Here is a 20,117-nt window from a genome sequence, read left to right as displayed (position 1 = left end):
TCCATGAAGGAAATCTTGATAAGCTAGATTTAATTAAAATTAAAGCTTTGCTCTACAAAAGACAATGTCAAGAGAATGAGAAGACAGGCCACAGACTGGGAGAAAATATTTGCAAAAGACACCCTTGTTAAAGGATTGTTATCCAAAATATATGAAGAACTCTTTAAACTCAGATAGTAAGATACAGTGTTATATTAGTTTTAGGTGTACAGTATACTGATTAAACAACACTGTATGTTAACTGCCCTAGAATTAAAATAATAAAAAACCTCAACGATAAGAAAACAAGCAACCTGATTAACAAACAGGCCAGAGGATGTACAGAAGGCAAATCAGCATATGAAAAGATACTCCACATCATATGGCATCAGGGAAATGTAAGTTAAAGCAACAATGAGATGTTACTACACACCCATTAGATTGGCCAAAATTGGGAATACTGATAACACCAGATGCTGGTAAAGATGTGGAATCACAGGAACTCTCATTCATTGCTCATGAGAATGCACACTGGTATAGTCACTTAGGAAGACAGTCTGGCAGTTTATAAATTGCTAGTTTATAAAGTCTTATAAAACTAAACCTACTCTTACCATATAATCGAATAGTCCTGGTCCTTGGTATTTATACAGAGGAGTTGAAAACTTAATGTCCACGCAAAAGTTTGCACATGGATGTTTATAGCAACTTTATTCATAATTGTCAAAACTTGGAAAAAACCAAGATGTCTTTCAGTAGGTGAATGGATAAATAAGCTGTGGTACATCCAGGCAATGGAATGTTATTCAGTAAAAAGAAAAGAGCTATCAAGCTATAAAAAGACATGGAGGGGGGGTGCCTGAGTGGCCTAGTCAGTTAAGCGCCCGACTTAAGCTCAGGTCATGATCTCATGGTTTGTGGGTTTGAGCCCTGTGTCAGCTCTGTGCTGACAGCTCAGACCCTGGAGCCTGCTTCAGATTATGTCTCCCTCTCTCTCTCTCTGCCCCTCCCCCGCTCACACTCTGTCTCTTAAAATGAATGTTAAAAAAAGAAAAAAGTCATGGAGGAACTTTATTATTATTTAAAAAAAATTTTTAAATTGTTTATTTTTGAGAGAGATACAGAGCATGAGCAGGGGAGGGGCAGAGAGAGAGGGTGACACAGAATCTGAAGCAGTCTCTAGGCACTGAGCCGTCAGCACAGAGCCTGATTTGGGGTCTTGAACTCATGAGCTGAGCCATGAGATCATGACCTCAGCTAAAGTTGGAGGCTTAACCGACTGAGCCACCCAGGCACCCTGACATGGAGGAACTTTAAATGCTTACTACCAAGTGAAAGAATTCAACCTCAAAAGGGTACATACCATATGTTTATATGGCATTCTAGAAAAGGCAAAACTGTGGAGACAAGATCAGTGGGGTGGACGCTGCCCAGTAAACATCATTAAAGTCTTCCCCCTCACCACCATTGTGTCTAAGTCAGAGTCTCCCAAAGAGCCTGAACAGCTGTGGAAGCTTTTCATCGGAGGTTTGAGCTTTGAAACAACTGATGAGAATCTGAGGAGCCATTTTGAGCAATGGGGAACGCTTATGGACTGTGTGGTAATGAGAGGTCCAAACACCAAACACTCCAGAGGCTTTGGGTTTACCACGTATGCCACTGTGGAAGAGGTGGATGCAGCCATGAATGCAGAGCCACATAGGGTGGATGGAAGAGTTGTAGAACCAAAGACGGCTGTCTCAAGAGAAGATTCTCAAAGACCTGGTGCCCACTTAACTGTGAAAAAGATTTTTGTCAGTGGCATTAGAGAAGACACTGAAGGTCATCATCTAAGAGATTATTTTGAACAGTATGGGAAAATTGAAGTGATTGAAATCATGACTGACTGAGGCAGTGGTAAAAAAAGGGGCTTTGCTTTTGTAACATTTGATGACCATGACTCTGTAGATAAGATTGTCGTTCAAAAATACCGTACTGTGAATGGCCATAAATGTGAAGTAAGGAAAGCTTATCTAAGCAAGAGATGGCTGGTGCTTCATCCAGCCAAAGAGGCTGAAGTGGTTCTGGAAACCTTGGTGGTGGTCATGGAGGTGGTTTTGGTGGGAATGACAACAGTGGTCATGGAGGAAACATGAGTGGGCGAGGTGGCTTTGGTGGCAGTTGAGGAGGTGGTAGATATGGTGGCAGTGGAAATGGCTATAATGGATTTGGTAATTTGGTAATGATGGAAGCAACTTTGGAGGTGGTGGAAGCTATAACGATTTTGGCAATTACAAAAATCAGTCTTCAAATTTTGGACACAAGAAAGGAGGAAAGTTTGGAGGCAGAAGCTCTGGCCATTAAATCACGAAGCCAAGGTATCTATGGAGGTTCCAGCAGCAGCAGTGACTATGGCAGTGGCAGAAGGTTTTAATTACTGCCAGGAAACAAAGCTTGGCAGGAGAGGAGAGCCAGAGAAGTGACAAGGAAGCTACAGGTTACAACAGATTTGTGAGCTCAGCCAAGCACAGTGTGGCCGGGTCTAGCTGCTACAAAGAAGACATATTTTAGGCAATACTCATGTGTATGGGCAAAAAAGTTGAGGACCGTATTTGTGACTAATTGTATAACAGGTTATTTTAGCTTCTGTTCTGTAGAAAGTGTAAAGCATTCTAACAAAGGGTTTTAATGTAGATTTTTTTTTGTATGCATACTGTTGATTGCTAAATGTAATAGTCTGATCATGATGATGAATAAATGTGTCTTAAAAAATAAAAGATCAGTAGTTGCCAGAGGTTCGGGCGTGGAGTTAGGGAGGGGAGAACAGTCAGAGCACAGAAGATTCCAGATACCATACTATGTATGATACTTTAATGATGGATACGTGCCATTATACATTTGTCCAAACCCATAAAATGACCAACACCAAGAGTAAACTGTAAGGTAAACTATAATCTTCGGGCGATTATGATGTGTCAGTGTAGGTACATCAAGAAAATATATGTTGAATTTTATGTGCCCATGTACTTTTCTGCGAATTGGTCCATAGGCATCATTAGAGTATCAGGGGAGTCAATGAGCCCTTCTGAGAGAGATGAGTCAGAAATCTCAATTTCTCCCCTCCTCTTTCACTCTCCTTACCTTTATTCTTCTTCTTTCCCTCAAGAGTCATTGATTAAAACAGTATAATGTCACAGAATTCAGTTGTGTCAAACCTTTCTCACCAATTTAGATTGCTTTGTCTTCTTGAGGATCTTGAAAGCAGCTTACTACAGTGAGCTGTAGTAAGGGGATAATTCTCTGATTTTGAATCTTGGTTTCATTACTTAGTGTGAGACCTTGTGTTCATTTCCTAATTTAGTTAAACCTGAGTTTTCTCTTCTGTAAAATGGAGTTAATAAAGTTACCTATTATATAAAATTGCTTCAAAGATTAAATGAAGTGTAACTGTGTGGAAAGCACTTAGCACAGTGCCTGGCACATAGCAAGTATACCATGAATGTTAGATGCTGCTGCAGTTATTTATTATCATTGCTATTATTTTTATCAGTGGTAAGTAAGAGCCATGTACTTTGGAACTCTATAGTGACTTAATCTCTACAATTTGATTTACCTGTTCCACTCTTTTTCACAAATTTGACAATTTTGCCATTAGTTTATTCCCATTTTTTTCTATGAGCACATTTCTTCTCTTATTCATCTTTCCCACTATAATCATACCTAACATTATTTGGGCACTAATTGTATGCTAGGTGCTATGTGAAATGCTTTATGAACATTGGAGTAGAAGTTGGAAGACTAGGTTCTAGTCCTGGTTCCATCACTCACCCTTTGACCTGCTAAAAAGTTCAATCTTTCTGAGCCTCAGTTTTGTTATCTATATAGGAATAATAAATATTTGTCCTGTCTTTACAGTTTGTTGGAATGATTAAATGATAAGTCTTCAAAATCCTTTGATAAAATATAAATAAGCATGCAAGTATAAAGTATTACCATTGTTGCAAAGTTAAACATCAAATTTGCATAGCATATTGCCCTGTAAATGGAATTTTCTAACTGTAGTAGTTTTTTGCCTTACTAGCAACTTTCCTAGTAAAAGCTTCACATAGAGCAATCACAGAGAATAGAAACATCTTAACCTGCAAGCAGTAGTGGCTATTCTACATTGTAAGAAGGGATGGCAAAATGTTTGAATATACACATGGTTGCGTGACAAGGTAAATGCATAAATGGGTGAAAATGAGTGAAAGTACTTTTGAGAATTCATAAGATTAGAATCTAAAGTCACAGGAAGCTACTCGCTCTTTGCTGATCAGTGTAGAACAACTTCATGAAGGAGGCACAATTTGGGAAACTTCACAAATTAACTTTAACTTTGGATGGTGTATGGGAAGAGAAGTGAAATGGTCTGGGCTGTATGGTAAAGGGCTGGCAGCACAGGGCCTGCATTACATTACACGCAGTGTAAATGGTAAGCAGTGTTTTTGTGGAGCTCTAATGGGAAGATGGTCTCCTGTGGCTATATGATCTTTGACAAATGAGCCTCTGAACCTCAGTTTTCTGAACTATAAAGTGGAGCTAATAATACATAGTTTATGAATTGTTTGAAGGAGGTTAGAAGATTATGTAAAGTTGCTTTATGATGTTTTGTTGTCCCTGTTATCAGGAGAGTGGACAGAATTGAGCTTGACTTTGGGATAGATGCTAGTTGAATGGGATTTTGAATTTGGTTTAATCCAAGGAAGGGATATTTGCCATAATAATAAAATTATTTACTACTAGGGCCAGAAAGAACTGGGAAAGCAAGTGAGGCAAAGATGTTGTGGATTGTTGATAATCACTTCAAATTTTATTGCTTGAGTATTGAGAATTTGGACCTGGGCTAGGGCTATCACATAAAATGTTTGCTAGTTTTCGTTTGTGAAATCTGGTTGGGGGACTGTGGAGGGAGGGTAAGCAGCTCCATCTCAACCTCCCAAATGCGTATATGTCTGTGTATGTATGTATACTTTATTTGCTTCCTTTTTGGTGTTAAAGATTCTGTGTAAAACAAAGATAGGCTATAAAAGATTTACGAAGTTTAGGAATTGCTGTTATATTGAAGACCAGAGCCTAAAACAAAACAGGAGGGTATTAGCCTGTTTCGGCTACTGTCCACTCTAGAGCTCTTCTATGAAAAAGAAAAACAAGCAATCAGGAATGATACACACACATACAAAACAACCCAAAGAAACCTGGGATTGTTTGTTGCTCTAACTGTAGTAGAGGGTTAATATTTATTTATTTTTCAGTTTAAGTAGCCACAGAAAGATAAGCAACTCTTTTGTACTTCTAGTGAGAAGCTTCAGGTTTGCATTTTGAATTTCGGTCTTTATGTAAACTACATGCTTTTTGGTGGAATGACTCTGTGGTAGAGCCTGTAAAACTATAGAATGTAATCTTTATTTTCAAAGCTTGCCAGTGCAACTGAGCAAAGAATGGGTCCTTTAGTGCTCCTTTTTGACTAAGGGTCTGTTAACTGTTGAAGCCATGCTAATCTTCAGTAAGACATGTCTGAAATAAAAACATGTCCTTAAAAACCTGCTGGTTTTAAGATGAGAAGCTTCGTTTTGATGAATTCAGTGTGGTATAAGATAAAAAGAAGAATGTCACGTTTTTAAGTATTTATGTTGAAAAATGTGTTTTATACAAAAGTCCAATCCCTGAAGGCTTTTACAAAATATTTTTATACGTTTATGTTTTGTTTTATCTTACCAGAATGTTGGAGTAGACTGTAAGATAACATCATCTACAACTGGAGATAAACACTTTGATAAAAGTCCCACTAAAGCACGGCATCCTCGGAAAATTGATCTAAGAGCTAGATACTGGGCATTTCTTTTTGACAATCTTCGCCGGGCAGTAGATGAAATTTATGAAACTTGTGAATCAGATCAGAGTGTGGTAGAATGTAAGGTAAGGTTTGCCTGGAGACTCTGAAAGCCAAATTCTCTAATTTTTGTTATACCTGACATGATCATTTTCCTCAGTATGCAGTACTGTATTGTTAACTATCAGTGTCATCATGCTGTATATTAGATCCTCACAACTTATTCATCTTATAACTGAAATTTTGTACCCTTTCATCAGCTCTATCTTCCCCACTCCTTGGAACCACTATTCTACCCTCCTTCTATGATGGCTTCAGGTTTTTTTGGTTTTGATTTTTTGAGTACCCCCCCTTTTTTTTTGTATTACCTAGTTATGTACTTTAATATTCTGTGCAAGATTTGGTAGAAAGCTGTGTTAATACATATTCCTGGGCCAGAAACCAAAAAGATGGATACACACACACACACCCCACATAAAATTATTTTACAAATCTCTCTTATCTGCATTTTCCATTAGTACTGTAGGTGGCACTAGTGAGATTTTCACATTCTTTGGTTTCATGTTTAATGTCTTTAATTGGACATTGCTCCCTTTCTGCTACCATTCTGATCACTCTCCTAATTCACTGTGGTCAGGGAAAAGTGAGATTGATAGCTAACCATAAACGATCCTGGGTGGGATTGGGATGTCATTCTAAGGTGTGTTTTCCAATTTCAGATAACCTTGTGTTTGTAATAGGACATTAAACACATAGTACAATCTGTTTCTAAAAATTCACTAAAAAGCCTTACCTTTTAGTAAGTAGAACTATATGCTATCTTATTTAATACTGAATGAAATTATTTTGAGAAAAGCCAGAGTGTTACGTCTTCATAGAAATATCTTTATAGAGATAGCTTGTGTTTTTACAGTGAACAGGATTGAAAACCCCGGAATTCATTATTTAACTTTTGAAAAATATGAAGGGTCTAAGAAAAGTTACATGTTGAAACAGCAGCTGTGTTTCCTCTATAATTGAAACAGCCAGAATAGGTTTTAGAATAGTTTAAAAATATCATTCATTAGAAGCAGGTTTCAGAATGAAAAGTAATTGAAATCACCCAAATTTATAGTCTGTTTGTCACAATTTTGTTATTATCGCCATGTAAAAATGTTTATGTTTAAAAAGTATGTTTAGGCAAAATCATAACCTTGGAGTTTAATGAGTCAGCATGTTGTGGTAGAAAACACTATTGACCTTAATTTTAGGTTACAGTTTCTTCTATAAAATGAGCATGTGGACCTAGATAATTTCTTTTTTATTTATTTATTTTCATTTATTTATTTATTTGTTTACTTAAAATCTTATTTTTTTAAATTGACATCCAAAAACAAAAAAATAAAAACAAACAAAAAAAATAAATTGACATCCAAATTAGTAAGTAAGCCATAGAAATCAGATCAGGAAATTCTTTGATTTTTGTATTTAAAAACAACAAAAGGTTGAAGAAATAAAATTTGTTTGTAACATGTGTACTTCTTTATAGAAGTGAGTTTGACCAATTGCAATCATGTTTCTACCATGAGCAGAAACCCTTGCAACTGTCTGAATTTTGGTCTCTCTTGTTCATCTGCCAAAGCTTTGTGAAAATTTAATAATGATAGATCTTTTTTTTGTGCAAGGTATAGATTATAAAAGTAGAGAAGGTTTTGACAAAGAGAGAGTAGTACAGATGTGTTCTTTATTTTTTGTACTGCTCCAAGATGCTCAAAGGCTTATGCTGGGAAATAAAATCTGAGAGCTTAAAAGCTGATTTTCATACCCAACTCTGCTCTTCTCCCCATCCAGGACTTAACAGGTGGTGAGGTAAAAAGATATAGTTTGGTCTGAGCATGTGCTGGCTGTGTAATAATTAAAATTCTTTTATTTTTATTTTTCTTTAGCTCTGTCCTTACTATAAAAGTGCTTTATTTCTCATCTCATTTGATTAGTACCTTTCTGAGACAAAAAGCCCAGAGAGTTTTCCTCACTGTGCAGGTAGATTCAACTCTTGTTTTGTGAATTTACTGACAAGATTTACCCCTATTTGTGATTTTTGTGTTTTAGCCTTATTAAGTAATCACAGTTCAGTTCTTTGTCTCATGAGTAAAATGCAGTTAATAACACCTGTATTATGTAATTCACATGCTAAGTATAGCCTGATAGTGGAAAGTATCTTTTTTATTTCAGCTAGGATGGCTGACCAGAGCTCCACTGTATAATCAAGAGGCTAAATTTCTAATTATTTTAGTTTGAAGATGTGCCTTTTATGCCGTCATCCACTTCCCTGTATGACTTGCTAAGAATTGACGTTTCAGCAAAACTGTAACCACCACCATTGCATTTCCCCATCTCCTTTATAAATTGGGATAGAGGATGGGCTAGGGCAGATTGCCTTTTAGAGAGTACGTAGTTAATGAAGCGGTAGCCATCCTCTCACCTTGTTCTCACCAAAGTTTGAGGTGGTTTTGAATTTCTTGTAAAGTTTGTGAGTATGGCTGCAAGAATGAGAGACTGGCATCTTATTCTCTGGCTGGATCTTTGCTATGCTGACTGATTTTGATGCCTTTGGAATGTGTTGAATGAGTTTGGGGGAAAGTATCCTGGGTACACATTGTCTTTCTTTTCCCTGTTTCCCATTTTAGCCTGGGGGGTCTGGATGTGTGGCTCTGGAATATTGGGTATAGAGACTGGTGTATGTATCTGCTTTAGAGATTTCATAACACTATAGGCTTTCTGGCATAACTCATGCCAGCTGGGCTTGAAGGGACTATACGATAATATGTCTTGAAAGGAGATGGGATGGGAGTTATCATTGAACAAGTAAAGAGGACCTCCAGTGAGTCTGATGATTTATGTGAGGGAAGGAGAGTGGACATTGGTGAAGATGTTGTAGTCAGAGGGGCTTCCTATGGGGACAATTGGTTAGGTGAGAATATGCAAAATGCTGGTGGAGTTGGGGCAGATACTGGTTGGTTAGAGGGAGCCAGGGTGACCTGAACACTGCCTAGAGAACCACATATGCTACTTGTGCAGAAATCACCATCTACTGCAGAGATCAGTAGAGACCAGTGACCTCAGACTGAGTTAGAGAAAGATTAGGGATATATCTCTGCCTGGCAGCACTTGACTCTCTTGGCAGTCAGCATTACTTTTGTCTCTGGAGAAGGACAGGCTGATGACTATAGCAGGTCACTAATATTTGGTGAACTCTTATAAGTAGAATATTGCTCTGTTCCCACAGCTGCTGCACATGGCAAAGCACATAAAGTTTGTGAATGTAGGAGAGTGAGAAGGAGAGTACAGGGGAAGAAGAGAGGAACCAATGAGAACAAGCCATACCCTTCCCACTACCAGCATCTGCTAAAGGCCATGTAATTCTCACTTGTGCTTAATAGGCAGGTTGACTGTAGGTGGGATTTAAAAACTACGCTTTGATAATTGAATATAATTGGAAAATTGTGGAATTTCACTGAGCATACTCAAGAAGTTGAGTATTCAACTTAGTATTTAAGTAATGTTATAGGGAAAAATATAAAAGTCTTCTATGTTTATATCTTGGTGAGTTGAGACTTCTCAGTCCAACAAGGAGTAAATTGAGATGTGAGGAAATGCTTTGGAAGATAATGACACGCACTAAAAAGAAACTTCAAGGGCTTCTAGGTGGCTCATTGGTTGAGCATCTGACTCTTGATTTTGGCTCAGGCTATGATCCCGGTTGTGGGACCAAACCCTGCCTTGGGCTCTGTGCTGAGCATGGAACCTGCTTAGGATTTTCTCTCTCTCTCCCTCTGCCCCTCTTTCCTGCTCACACTCTCTCTAAAATTAAATAAAAGAAACTTTATACTTAGATATAAGGAGAGTGTCACAGTTGGGAAAATAGAGGTCCAGAGACAGAGAAAGAATACTTGTGGAGATAGGAAGAAGACCAGGAGAATAGGAATGTCCTGAAAGCCATGAAAGAAGTAAGTGGTATTGGAGAGGTCATGAATGATTGCAGTTGAGAGAAAGCTTTTCAGTTTGGCCTTCAAGAACAGTAGATAGGATCAAGGCAAAGATTTGTGTTAACAATTTGAAATTCCTTCTGGTGAGTTCCTTGCCCTTTTTATTTTTGAAAAGTAGGAGGTATGGGCTGTTGGTTGCAGCCCTGAAGGTCACAGTTGTGATGGGAAATTCTTCTCTTTCCTGTATCTTCAGTTTTCCTTATTAGATTCCTTCCTAGTCAGCATTTAACATGCTTATTTCTCTTCCATAGTAAATAAGAACAATAAAAGCCCAAACCCTTTCTCTACTTATCCTTTCATCTCTTATCCCACCCCCATGTTTTTCCTTTCCTTCTTAGTCAAGTTTCATGGAAGAACTTTGTGTATTTGCTGCCTCCATTTCCTTTTCTTCCAGGTACTCATTAGACTACTCCAACCTGGTATAACATCCTATCAGAGCTCCACTTAAGCTCTTATTAAAGTGGTTGTTCCTCTCAGTGTTACTAAGCCCAGTAGATGTTTTTCAGCTCCTTCCATGATCTTTGAGTAGCATTTCACACTGTTGACCACTTCCCTCTTCTTTTAGCACTCTCTCCTTTGACTTTTATGAAATAATCTCTGCTATTTTTTCCTCTTTGTTGGCTGCTACTTCTGCCTCTTTTTTTTTTTTTTTTTTTTTTTTTGGTTTTTTGCTTTTCCCACCTGATCTTTAACTGTTGGGAGGTCATTCAGTCTCCTTTTAGTCCATCTTCTCTTCTCACTATCACATACTTTCTCTCTTGGCAGTTTTCTCCATGCCATGGCTTAATTTACCATTCATTTGCTGATGAGTCTTAGTATGTATCTCTAGCTTACACCTTTCTTCTCACTTTTAGGCCTGTATATCCAACTTGCCTAGTTGGGACCTCCAGTTGGGTATCTCACAAGCATATCAAACTGACTTACAAAAAAACTAAGTTCATGATCTCTTCTTCTACCTGAAGATGTATTTCTCTCTCCTGAATGGGCCTCTACCCTGCCCCCCCCACCCCCCCCCCGCCCTTTACCTCACTCACACCAGCCACTGTCCAATGAATTACCTCCTAAATCTTTCTAATCTGTCTACTTTCATTTCTCATATTTTATGATTCAGTGTTAAAGTTTAGAGATAGATAGGTTTCATTTTAGTCTGTTTAACATGACACTTAATTGATGATTTATGGTTGACAAATCTTTCTTTCTTATACCTGGTTCTCATATATATTATACTCAATAGAGCATAGATTATTTTCTTTTTGGGTATTTGGAATAACTTAATAACTTGATCTCACAGTTACCATGTCATAACTATTACTGGGGTTAGTTAAATCTGATTTTTCTGAGTTAAGAGCTTAGTTTTTAGGAGTAAGCATCATACCATTTTATACCATACTTCACTCTTATTTATTTAGGTATAAGTGTAACTTTAAAAAATGTTTTATTAGTTACAGGTGTACTATATAGTGATAACAACAGTTCCTTACATTATCTGGTGCTCATAATGACATGTACACTCCTTAATCCCAATCACTTATTTAACTCAACCCCCCCCCCCCCCCCCCATCCTCTACCCTCTGGTAACCATCAGTTCTCTATAATTTAGAGTCTGTATCTTGGTTTCTGTCTCGTTTTTTCCCTTTGCTTGCCTGTTTTGGTTTTTAAATTCCACATGTGAGTGAAATCATATGGTATTTGTCTTTGACTGACTTATTTCGCTTAGCATTGTACTCTCTAGCTTCATCTATGTCATTGTAAATGGCAAGCTTTCATTCTTTTTGATGGGTCAATAAAATTCCATTGTATGTATATACCACATCTCATCTTTATCCATTCATCAGTCGATGGACATTTGGGCTCTCTCCATAGTTTGGTTATTGTTGATAATGCTGCTATAAACATTCCAGTGCATGTACCCCTTCAAATATGTATTTTTGTATCCTTTGGGTAAATACCTAATAGTGCCATTGCTGGATCATAGGGTAGTTTTAGTTTTAGTTTTAGTTTTTTGAGGAACCTCTGTTGTCCAGAGTGGCTGTACCAGTTTGCATTCCCACCAACAGTGCCAGAGGGTTCCCCTTTCTATGCATCCTCACCAATACCTATTGTTTCTCATATTGTTAATTTTAGCCATTTTGTTAGGTGTGAGGTAGTGTCTCACCTCACAAATGAAATTGTGGTTTTGATTTGTATTTTCCTGATGATGACTGATGTTGAACATCTTTGTATGTGTCTGTTAGCCATCTGGATGTCTTTGGAAAAGTATCTGTTCATACACCTTCTCATTTCTTTACTGGGTTATTTGTTTTTTGGGGGTGTGGAGTTTAATAAGTTCCTTATAGATTTTGGATACTAACTCTTTATCAGAAAGGTTGTTTGCATATATCTACTCCCATTCTGTAGGGTACCTTTTAGTTTTGTTGATTATTTCCTTTGCTGTGAAGCTTTTTATCTTTTTTTTTTTTTTTTTTTTTTTTTTTTTTTTTTTTTTTGAGAGGGCACAAGGGAGCCAGCGGCAGAGAGAGAGAAGTGGTGTTCACCTGGAGCTCATGTTTTACCTGCAGTGGGGCTGGAACTTGCCTGAAGTGGAGCTCGAGCTTGCCCAAAGTGGTATTCAAGCTCATCCAGTATTGGACTCAAACTCACAAACTGTGAGATCACGACCTGAGCCAAAGTCAGATGCTTAATGACTGAGCCACCCAGGCACCCAGAAGCTTTTTATCTTGATAAGGTCCCAGTAGTTCATGTTTGCTTTTGTTTCCCTTGCCTTCAGCCACCTGTCTAGCAAGAAGTTGCTCCTGTGGAGGTCAAAAGGTTGCTGGCTGTGGTCTCCTCTAGCATTTCAGTAGCTTCCTGTTTCATGTTTAGGTCTTTCATTCATTTTGAATTTATTTTTGTGTATGGTGTAAGAGAGTGGTTGAGTTTCATTCTTTCCATGTCACCATCTGGTTTTCCAAGTACCATTTACTGAAGAGACTTTTTTCCATTGGATATTCCTTCCTGCTTATATAGTTGTGGGTTCATTTCTGGGTTTTCTATTCTATTCCATTGATCTATGTGTCTGTTTTTGTGCCAGTACCATACTGTCTTGATGACAACAGCATTGTAATATAGCTTGAAATCCAGAATTTTGATGCCTCCAGTTTTGTTTTTCTTTTCCAAGATTGCTTTGGCTATTCAGAGTCTTTCTGATTCCGTGGCAATTTTAGGATTGTTTGTTCTAGCTCTACGAAAAATGCTGATGGTATTTTGATAGGGATTGCATTAAATGTGGATTGCTTTGGGTAGTATAAACATTTTAACAATGTTTGTTCTTCCAGTCCATGAACATGGAATACTTTTCCATTTCTTTATGTCTTCTTTAATTTCTTTCATAAGTGTTCTATAGTTTTCAGAGAACAGATCTCTTACCTCTTTAGTTAGCTTTATTCCTAGATATCTTACTGGTTTTGGTGCAGTTGCAAATGGGATAGATTCCTTGATTTCTTTTTCTGGTGCTTCTTTATTGGTCTATAGAAATACAACAGAGTTCTGCATATTGATTTTATATCCTTTGACTTTGCTGAATTCAGTCTTAGTTCTCACAGTTTTTAGTGGAGTCTTTTGGTTTTTCTACATAGAGTATCATGTCATCTACAAATAGTGAAAGTTTTGACTTCTTCCTTGCTGATCTGTATGCCCCTTATTTCTTTTGTTGTCTGATTACTGAGGCTAAGACTTCCAGTACTATGTTAAATAATAATGGTGAGAATAGACATCCTTGTCTTGCTTCTGGCAGTAGGGGAAAGGCTCTCAGTTTTGTTTTTTTTTTTGCCAAGGAGGATAATATTAGCTGTGAGTCTTTTGTATATGGCCTTTATGATGTAGAGGTGTGTTCTATCTATCCCTACTTTGTTGAGGGTTTTTAAGTCAAGAATGGATGCTGTTAGTTACTTTATCTATTGACAGGATCATATGGTTCTTATCTTTTATTAATGTAGTGTATCATGCTGATTGATTTGTGAATATTGAACCAGCACTTTAGCCCAGGAGTAAATCCCACTTGATCATGGTAAATAATTCTTTTGGAATTCAGTTAGCTAGTATCTTGTTAAGAGTTTTGCATTCATGTTCATCAAGGATATTGGTCTATAATTCTCCTTTTTAGTGGGGACTTTGTCTAGTTTTGGAATCAAGGTAATGCTGGTTTTGTAGAGTGAGTTTGGAAATTTTACTGCATTTCTATTTTTGGGAACAGTTTGAGGAGAAAAGGTATTAATGTTTGGTAGAATTCCCCTGGGAAACCATCTGGGCCAGGACTCTTGTTTGCTGGGAGATTTTTTGATTACTGTTTCAGTTTCTTTGCTGGTTATGGGTCTGTTCAAATTTTCTTTTTCTTCCTGTTTCACAGTTTTGGTGGTTTGCGAGCTTCTAGGAATTTGTCCATTTCTTCCAGATTGCCCAGTTTGTTGTCATATAATTTTCCATAGTATTCTCTTATAATTGTTTGAATTTCTGTGGTGTTGGTTGTGATTGCTCCTCTACTATTCATGATTTGATCTCTTTGGGTCCTTTCTCTTTTTGATAAGTCTACCTAGGGGGTTATCAATTTAGTTTATTCTTTCAAACACCAGCTCTTGTTGATCTGTTCTACCAGGTTTGGTTTTTTTTTTTGGTATCAATTATTTCTGTTCTAATCTTTATTATTTCTCTTCCACTGGCTTTACACTTTATTTGCTGTTCCTTTTCTGGTTCCTTTGTGTGTAAAGTTAGGTTGTGTATTTGGAACATTTCTTCCTTCTTTAGGAAGGCCTGGATTGCAATAACTTCCCTCTTAGGACTGCCTTTGCTGCATCCCAAAGGTTTTGGACTGTCGTAGTTTCATTTTCCTTTGCTTCCATGTATTTAAAATTTCTTCTTTAAACTTAACAGGAACCCATGGGGGAGGGGAAGGAAAAAAAAAAAGGAGAGAGGTTAGAGTGGGAGAGAGCCAAAGCATAAGAGACTCTTAAAAACTGAGAACAAACTGAGGGCTGATAGGGGGTGGGAGGGAGGGGAGGATGGGTGATGGGTATTGAAGAGGGCATCTTTTGGGATGAGCACTGGGTGTTTTGTTTTTTTTTTATAATGCTCATAGATTTTATTATGAAATTAACATTCATAGCTATGATATACACACATTATCACAGCTTACACATATTCTGAAACTAAAAACAGAGCTGGGATGTAGAAGGTCCAACTTTGCAGTTTTAGAAAGCAGCAGGGCCAGAATTATCAACACATAGAATCGAAATGAGCTACAGGGAAAATAGTATCCTTGAGTTACACTTTGTCTTCTCTTTGCACTGGCCATGTACTCTTAACTGTTCAGTGTCAATGAATTTTTGTTTGTCACATGATTTTTGTAACAGCAACTGCCCTGTACTTCTCACAGCGTTTCTTCAATGGTAAAATCTCTCATAATTCTCATTTCTTAAGAAAAAAAATTAGAACAGAAATATTCACATGGACAGCACAGCCAGGTAGTCAGCACAGTAGGCCTGAGGCTGGAGAAGACAGGTACCCAAAGGCCCATTTATACATGCTTTTGCTCTAGATTATCAGCTTCCTTGGACATCAAAGGTCTATAATGGTATCAGAATTTAAGGAGCCACAGGGAATCAATGGGTGACTTTAAGATTCTTTTCATGTTTGAGATGACATGATAGTTAAGACAAGTAAACTGCCCTTGAGGAGAAGGTGCTAATTATAGTACATGCATCCTTTGTATATCCCCATGCACTGTGCTTATAGGTGCTTATCCCTTACTTAGAATATGCAATGTTGTTTTCAACAACTATGAACTGAGTGTCTAAGAAGTTAGATCATGGGGTAAAAAAAGAAACACATTTCTCAGCCTTCTTAAGACTGAGAATCTTATGGGAACACCTATACTTCTGACTCAGTCACACAACAAAATATGAAATTAGTCCCAAGAAAAAGCTTCAGAAGAAAAGAGATACATGGGGTTATGTGTAATGATCAAGAGAAGATTTCCCATATTCAAGGGCAAAGCAAGCTTTCCTAAGAAAACACTTTTGAGCTAAGACAGGAGGCCTGACTAGGAGCAAAGTCTATAAGAGGGAGAAGGAAGCATGTGTATAAAAAGGAGTAAATGTTTCCAGACGATGTAGTTGGAGGAAGCAGAACACCGCTGAGGGGCTGTAAGAAGGTTTGAGTGACAGAACAGGGTGAGAGGTCTGGTCTGGGAAGAGGCTACCAAGCCACATAGGGGCCAGATCATGATCTTATGTATTGCAGGCTGTTTTTTTTTTTTTTTCAATATATGAAATTTATTGTCAAATTGGTTTCCAATTTGGTTTCCCACCAGGAGCACTGGGTGTTGTTTGGAAACCAATTTGACAATAAATTTCATATATTGAAAAAAAAATAAACTAAAAATAAAAAGAATAAAAATAAAAAAAATAAAATTTCTTCTTTAATTTCCTGGTTAACCCATTCTTTAGTAGGATGTTCTTTAAATTTTTTTTTTAATGTTTATTTATTTTTGAGAGAGAGAGAGAGCACAAGCAGGGGAAGGGCAGAGAGAGGGAAACACAGAATCTGAAGCAGGCCCCAGGCTCTGAGCTGTTAGCACAGAGCCTAACGTGGGACTCGAACCCACAAACCATGAGATCTGACCTGAGCCGAAGTCGGACACTTAACCGACTGAGTCACCCACTCACCTCAGTAGGATGTTCTTTAGTTTCCAAGTATTTGATGGCTTTTCAAATTTTTTCTTGGGGTTGATGTCATTTCATAGTGTTGTGATCTGAAAATATGCATGGTATGATCTTGATCTTTTTTGTATTAGTCGAGGGCTGATTTGTGACCTGGTACGTGATCTATTCTGGAGAATGTTTCATGTACACTTGAGAAGAATGTGTATTCTGCTTTAGGATGAGATGTTCTGAATATATCTGTTAAGTCCATCTGGTCCAATGTGCCATTCAAAGCCATTGTTTCCTTGATGATTGTCTGCTTAGATGATCTGTCCATTGCTTTAAGTGGGGTGTTAAAGTCCCCTTCTATTTTATTATTATCAATGAGTTTCTCTTTTTTACAATTTTATTTTTTTAATTTACATCCAAATTAGTTAGCATATAGTGTAACAGTGATTCCAGGAGTAGATTCCTTAATGCCCCTTACCCATTTAGCCCATTCTTCCTCCCACAACCCCTCCAGTAGCCCTCTGTTTGTTCTCCATATTTAAGAGTCTCTTATGTTTTGACCCCCTCCCTGTTTTTATATTATTTTTGCTTCCCTTCCCTTATGTTCATCTGTTCTGTGTCTTAAAGTCCTCATGAGTGAAGTCATATGATATTTGTCTTTCTCTACTTTTGCTTAGCAGAATACCCTCTAGTTCCATCCACGTAGTTGCAAATGGCAAGACTTCATTCTTTTTGATTGCCGAGTAATACTCCATTGTGTGTGTGTGTGTGTGTGTGTGTGTGTGTGTGTGTGTGTGTGTGTGTGTATGCACCACATTTTCTTTATCCATGCATCCATAGATGGACATTTGGGCTCTTTCCATACTTTGGCTGTTGTTGATAGTGCTGCTATAAACATGGGGGTGCATGTGTCCCTTTGAAACAGCATACCTGTATCCCTTGGGTAAATACCTAATAGTGCAATTGCTGGGTCGTAGGGTAGTTCTTTTTTTCATTTTTTGAGGAACCTCCATACTGTTTTCCAGAGTGGCTGCACCAGTTTGCATTCCCACCAACAATGCAAAAGAGATCCTCTTTCTCCACATCCTTGCCAACATCTGTTGTCGCCTGATTGTTAATGTTGGCCATTCTGACAGGTGTAAGGTGGTATCTCATTGTGGTTTTGATTTATATTTCCCTGATGAAGAGTGAAGTTGAGCATTTTTTCATGTGTCGGTTGGCCATCTGGCTGTCTTCTTTGGAGAAGTACCTATTCATGTCTTTTGCCCATTTCTTCACTGGATTATTTGTTTTTTGGGTGTTGAGTTTGATAGATTTTGGATACTAACCCTTTATCTGATGTGTCGTTTGCAAATATCTTCCCCCATTCTGTTGGCTGCCTTTTAGTTTTGCTGATTGTTTCATTTGCTGTGTAGAAACTTTTTATTTTGATGAGGTCCCAAGAGTTCATTTTTGCTTTTGTTTCCCTTGCCTCCAGAGACGTGTTGAGTAAGAAGTTGCTGCGGCCAAGATCAAAGAGGTTTTTGCCTGCTTTCTCCTCGAGGATTTTGATGGCTTCCTGTCTTACATTTAGGTCTTTCATCCATTTTGAGTTTATTTTTGTGAATGGTGTAAGAAAGTGGTCTAGTTTCATTCTTCTGCATGTTGCTGTCCAGCTCTCCCAGCCCCATGTGTTAAAAGAAACTGTTTTTTTTCCTATTGGATATTCTTTCCTGCTTTGTCAAAGATTAGTTGGCTATATATTTGTGAGTCCATTTCTGGGTTCTCTATTCTGTTCCATTGATCTGAGTGTGTGTTTTTGTGCCACAATGAGTTTCTTTTTAAAAAAAAATTTTTTTAACATTTGTTTATTTTCGAGAGACAGATCACAAGTGGGAGAGGGGCAGAGACAGAGAAAGACACAGAATCTGAAGCAGGCTCCAGTCTCTGAGCTGTCAGCTCGAGCCTGATGTGGGGCTCAAACCCACAACTGTGAGATCATGACCTGGGTTGAAGTTGGACGCCCAAACGACTGAGCCACCCAGGCGCCCCCACAATGGGTTTCTTTATGTTTGTTTTTAATTGAGTTATATATTTGGGTGCTTTCAAATTGGGGGCATAAATATTTATAATTGTTAGATCTTCTTTCCTTCTTGTTGATGGAAAGACCCCTTAATTATGATATAATGCCCTTCTTTATCTCTTGTTACAGTCTTTGATTTAAAAATCTACCTTGTCTGAAATAAGTATGGCTACTGCAGCTTTCTTTTGATGTCCATTAGCATGATAGATCGTTCTCCATCCCCTTACTTTCAATCTGCAGACATCCTTAGGTGTAAAATGAGTCTCTTGTGGCAGCATATAGACTACTTTTATTTTTTTTTAATCCATTCTAATACCCTGTGTCTTTTGATTCGAGCATTTAGTCCATTTAATTTCAGGGTGATTATTGAAAGATATGAATTTAGTGCCAGTGTGTTACCTGTAGAGTTAGTGTTTTTGGTGATACTTTTCAGTCCTTTTTAGTCTTTGTTGCTTTGGTATTTTAATTTCTCCAAAGAGTCTCCCTTAAAATTTCTTGCAGGGCTGGTTTAATGGTCATGAACTACTTTAGTTTTTCTTTGTCTGGGAAACTCTTATCTCTCCTTCTGTTTTGAATGACAGCCTTGCTGAATAAAGAATTCTTGGCTGTATATTTATCCTGTTTAGCACATTGAATATATTCCTGCCGTACCTTTCTGACCTGCCAAGTTTCTGTATACAGATCTTCTGTGAACGTGTAGGTTAAGGGCTTTTTTCCGCTTGCTGCTTTCAGGATTCCTTTCTTGCCTGTGCATTTTGTGAATTTGAGTATGATTTGCCTTGGCAGTCGTTGGCTTTTTTTTTTTCTTTTTTTTTTCAACATTTATTCATTTTTTTAATATGAAATTTATTGTCAAAGGCACTGTGCTAACTACTTCACCCAGATCATCACACTTAATCCACACAATATTCCCACAGACCAGTGCTGCTCTTCCTATTTTCAGAAAAGAAGTCCAGGGTTTAGAGAGGTTAAATACAGTAGAGTAAGGGCCTCAATCCAAGCAGCCCCCCTGCTGAGCCTGAGCCTTTAACTACTTTACTACACTGTAGTGAGGGTTAATCAAGATGACATGTGAAAGTGCTTGGAAATTAGAAAGCACTAAACAAGTGTGAGGGAATTTTTATTGCCACTTCCAGATACTTAGACAAGTGACCATGATTAGCCTTCATCCAATGTTAATAATTTAAACATTGTTTCCCCTTGTAACAGCTATTCAAAAGACAATGCTTCATATTCAGCAAAAGGTGCAAAAGTACCTGTGAAGGTGTTGTTTTTTTTTTAATATGAAATTTATTGTCAAATTAGTTTCCATACAACAATGCTCATCCCAAACAGGTGCCCTCCTTAATGCCCATCACCCACTTTCCCCTCCCTCCCACCCCCTATCAACCCTCAGTTTATTCTCAGTTTTTAAGAGTCTCTTATGGTTTGCCTTGTTCCCTCTCTGTAACTTTTTTCCCCCCCTTCCCCTCCCCCATGGTCTTCTGTTAAGTTTCTCAGGATCCACATAAGAGTGAAAA

At 37.8% G+C, this 20,117-nt stretch overlaps 1 protein-coding gene and 1 pseudogene across 3 annotated transcripts in view; both read left to right on the top strand.

The window, feature by feature from the left end:
• Nucleotides 1-20,117, top strand: part of SCAPER (S-phase cyclin A associated protein in the ER) — a 522,888-nt gene that overhangs the window by 46,679 nt on the left and 456,092 nt on the right. For 2 of the 3 annotated variants that reach the window (XM_060617952.3, XM_060617953.3), the window contains exon 5: nucleotides 5,716-5,913. The exons of the other annotated variant lie outside the window; for it this stretch is intronic. In XM_060617952.3, the coding sequence (XP_060473935.1) occupies nucleotides 5,716-5,913 (198 nt within the window). The remainder of the gene's footprint in view (nucleotides 1-5,715; nucleotides 5,914-20,117) is intronic. 3 annotated transcript variants of the gene reach the window in all.
• LOC132668457 (heterogeneous nuclear ribonucleoprotein A1-like) lies at nucleotides 465-2,443 on the top strand (annotated as a pseudogene).

The sequence above is a fragment of the Panthera onca genome, chromosome B3 (genome assembly GCF_046562875.1).
Source record: "Panthera onca isolate mPanOnc1 chromosome B3, mPanOnc1 haplotype 2, whole genome shotgun sequence".
Taxonomy (NCBI): domain Eukaryota; kingdom Metazoa; phylum Chordata; class Mammalia; order Carnivora; family Felidae; genus Panthera; species Panthera onca.
This window is presented reverse-complemented; position numbering and strand designations above follow the sequence as displayed.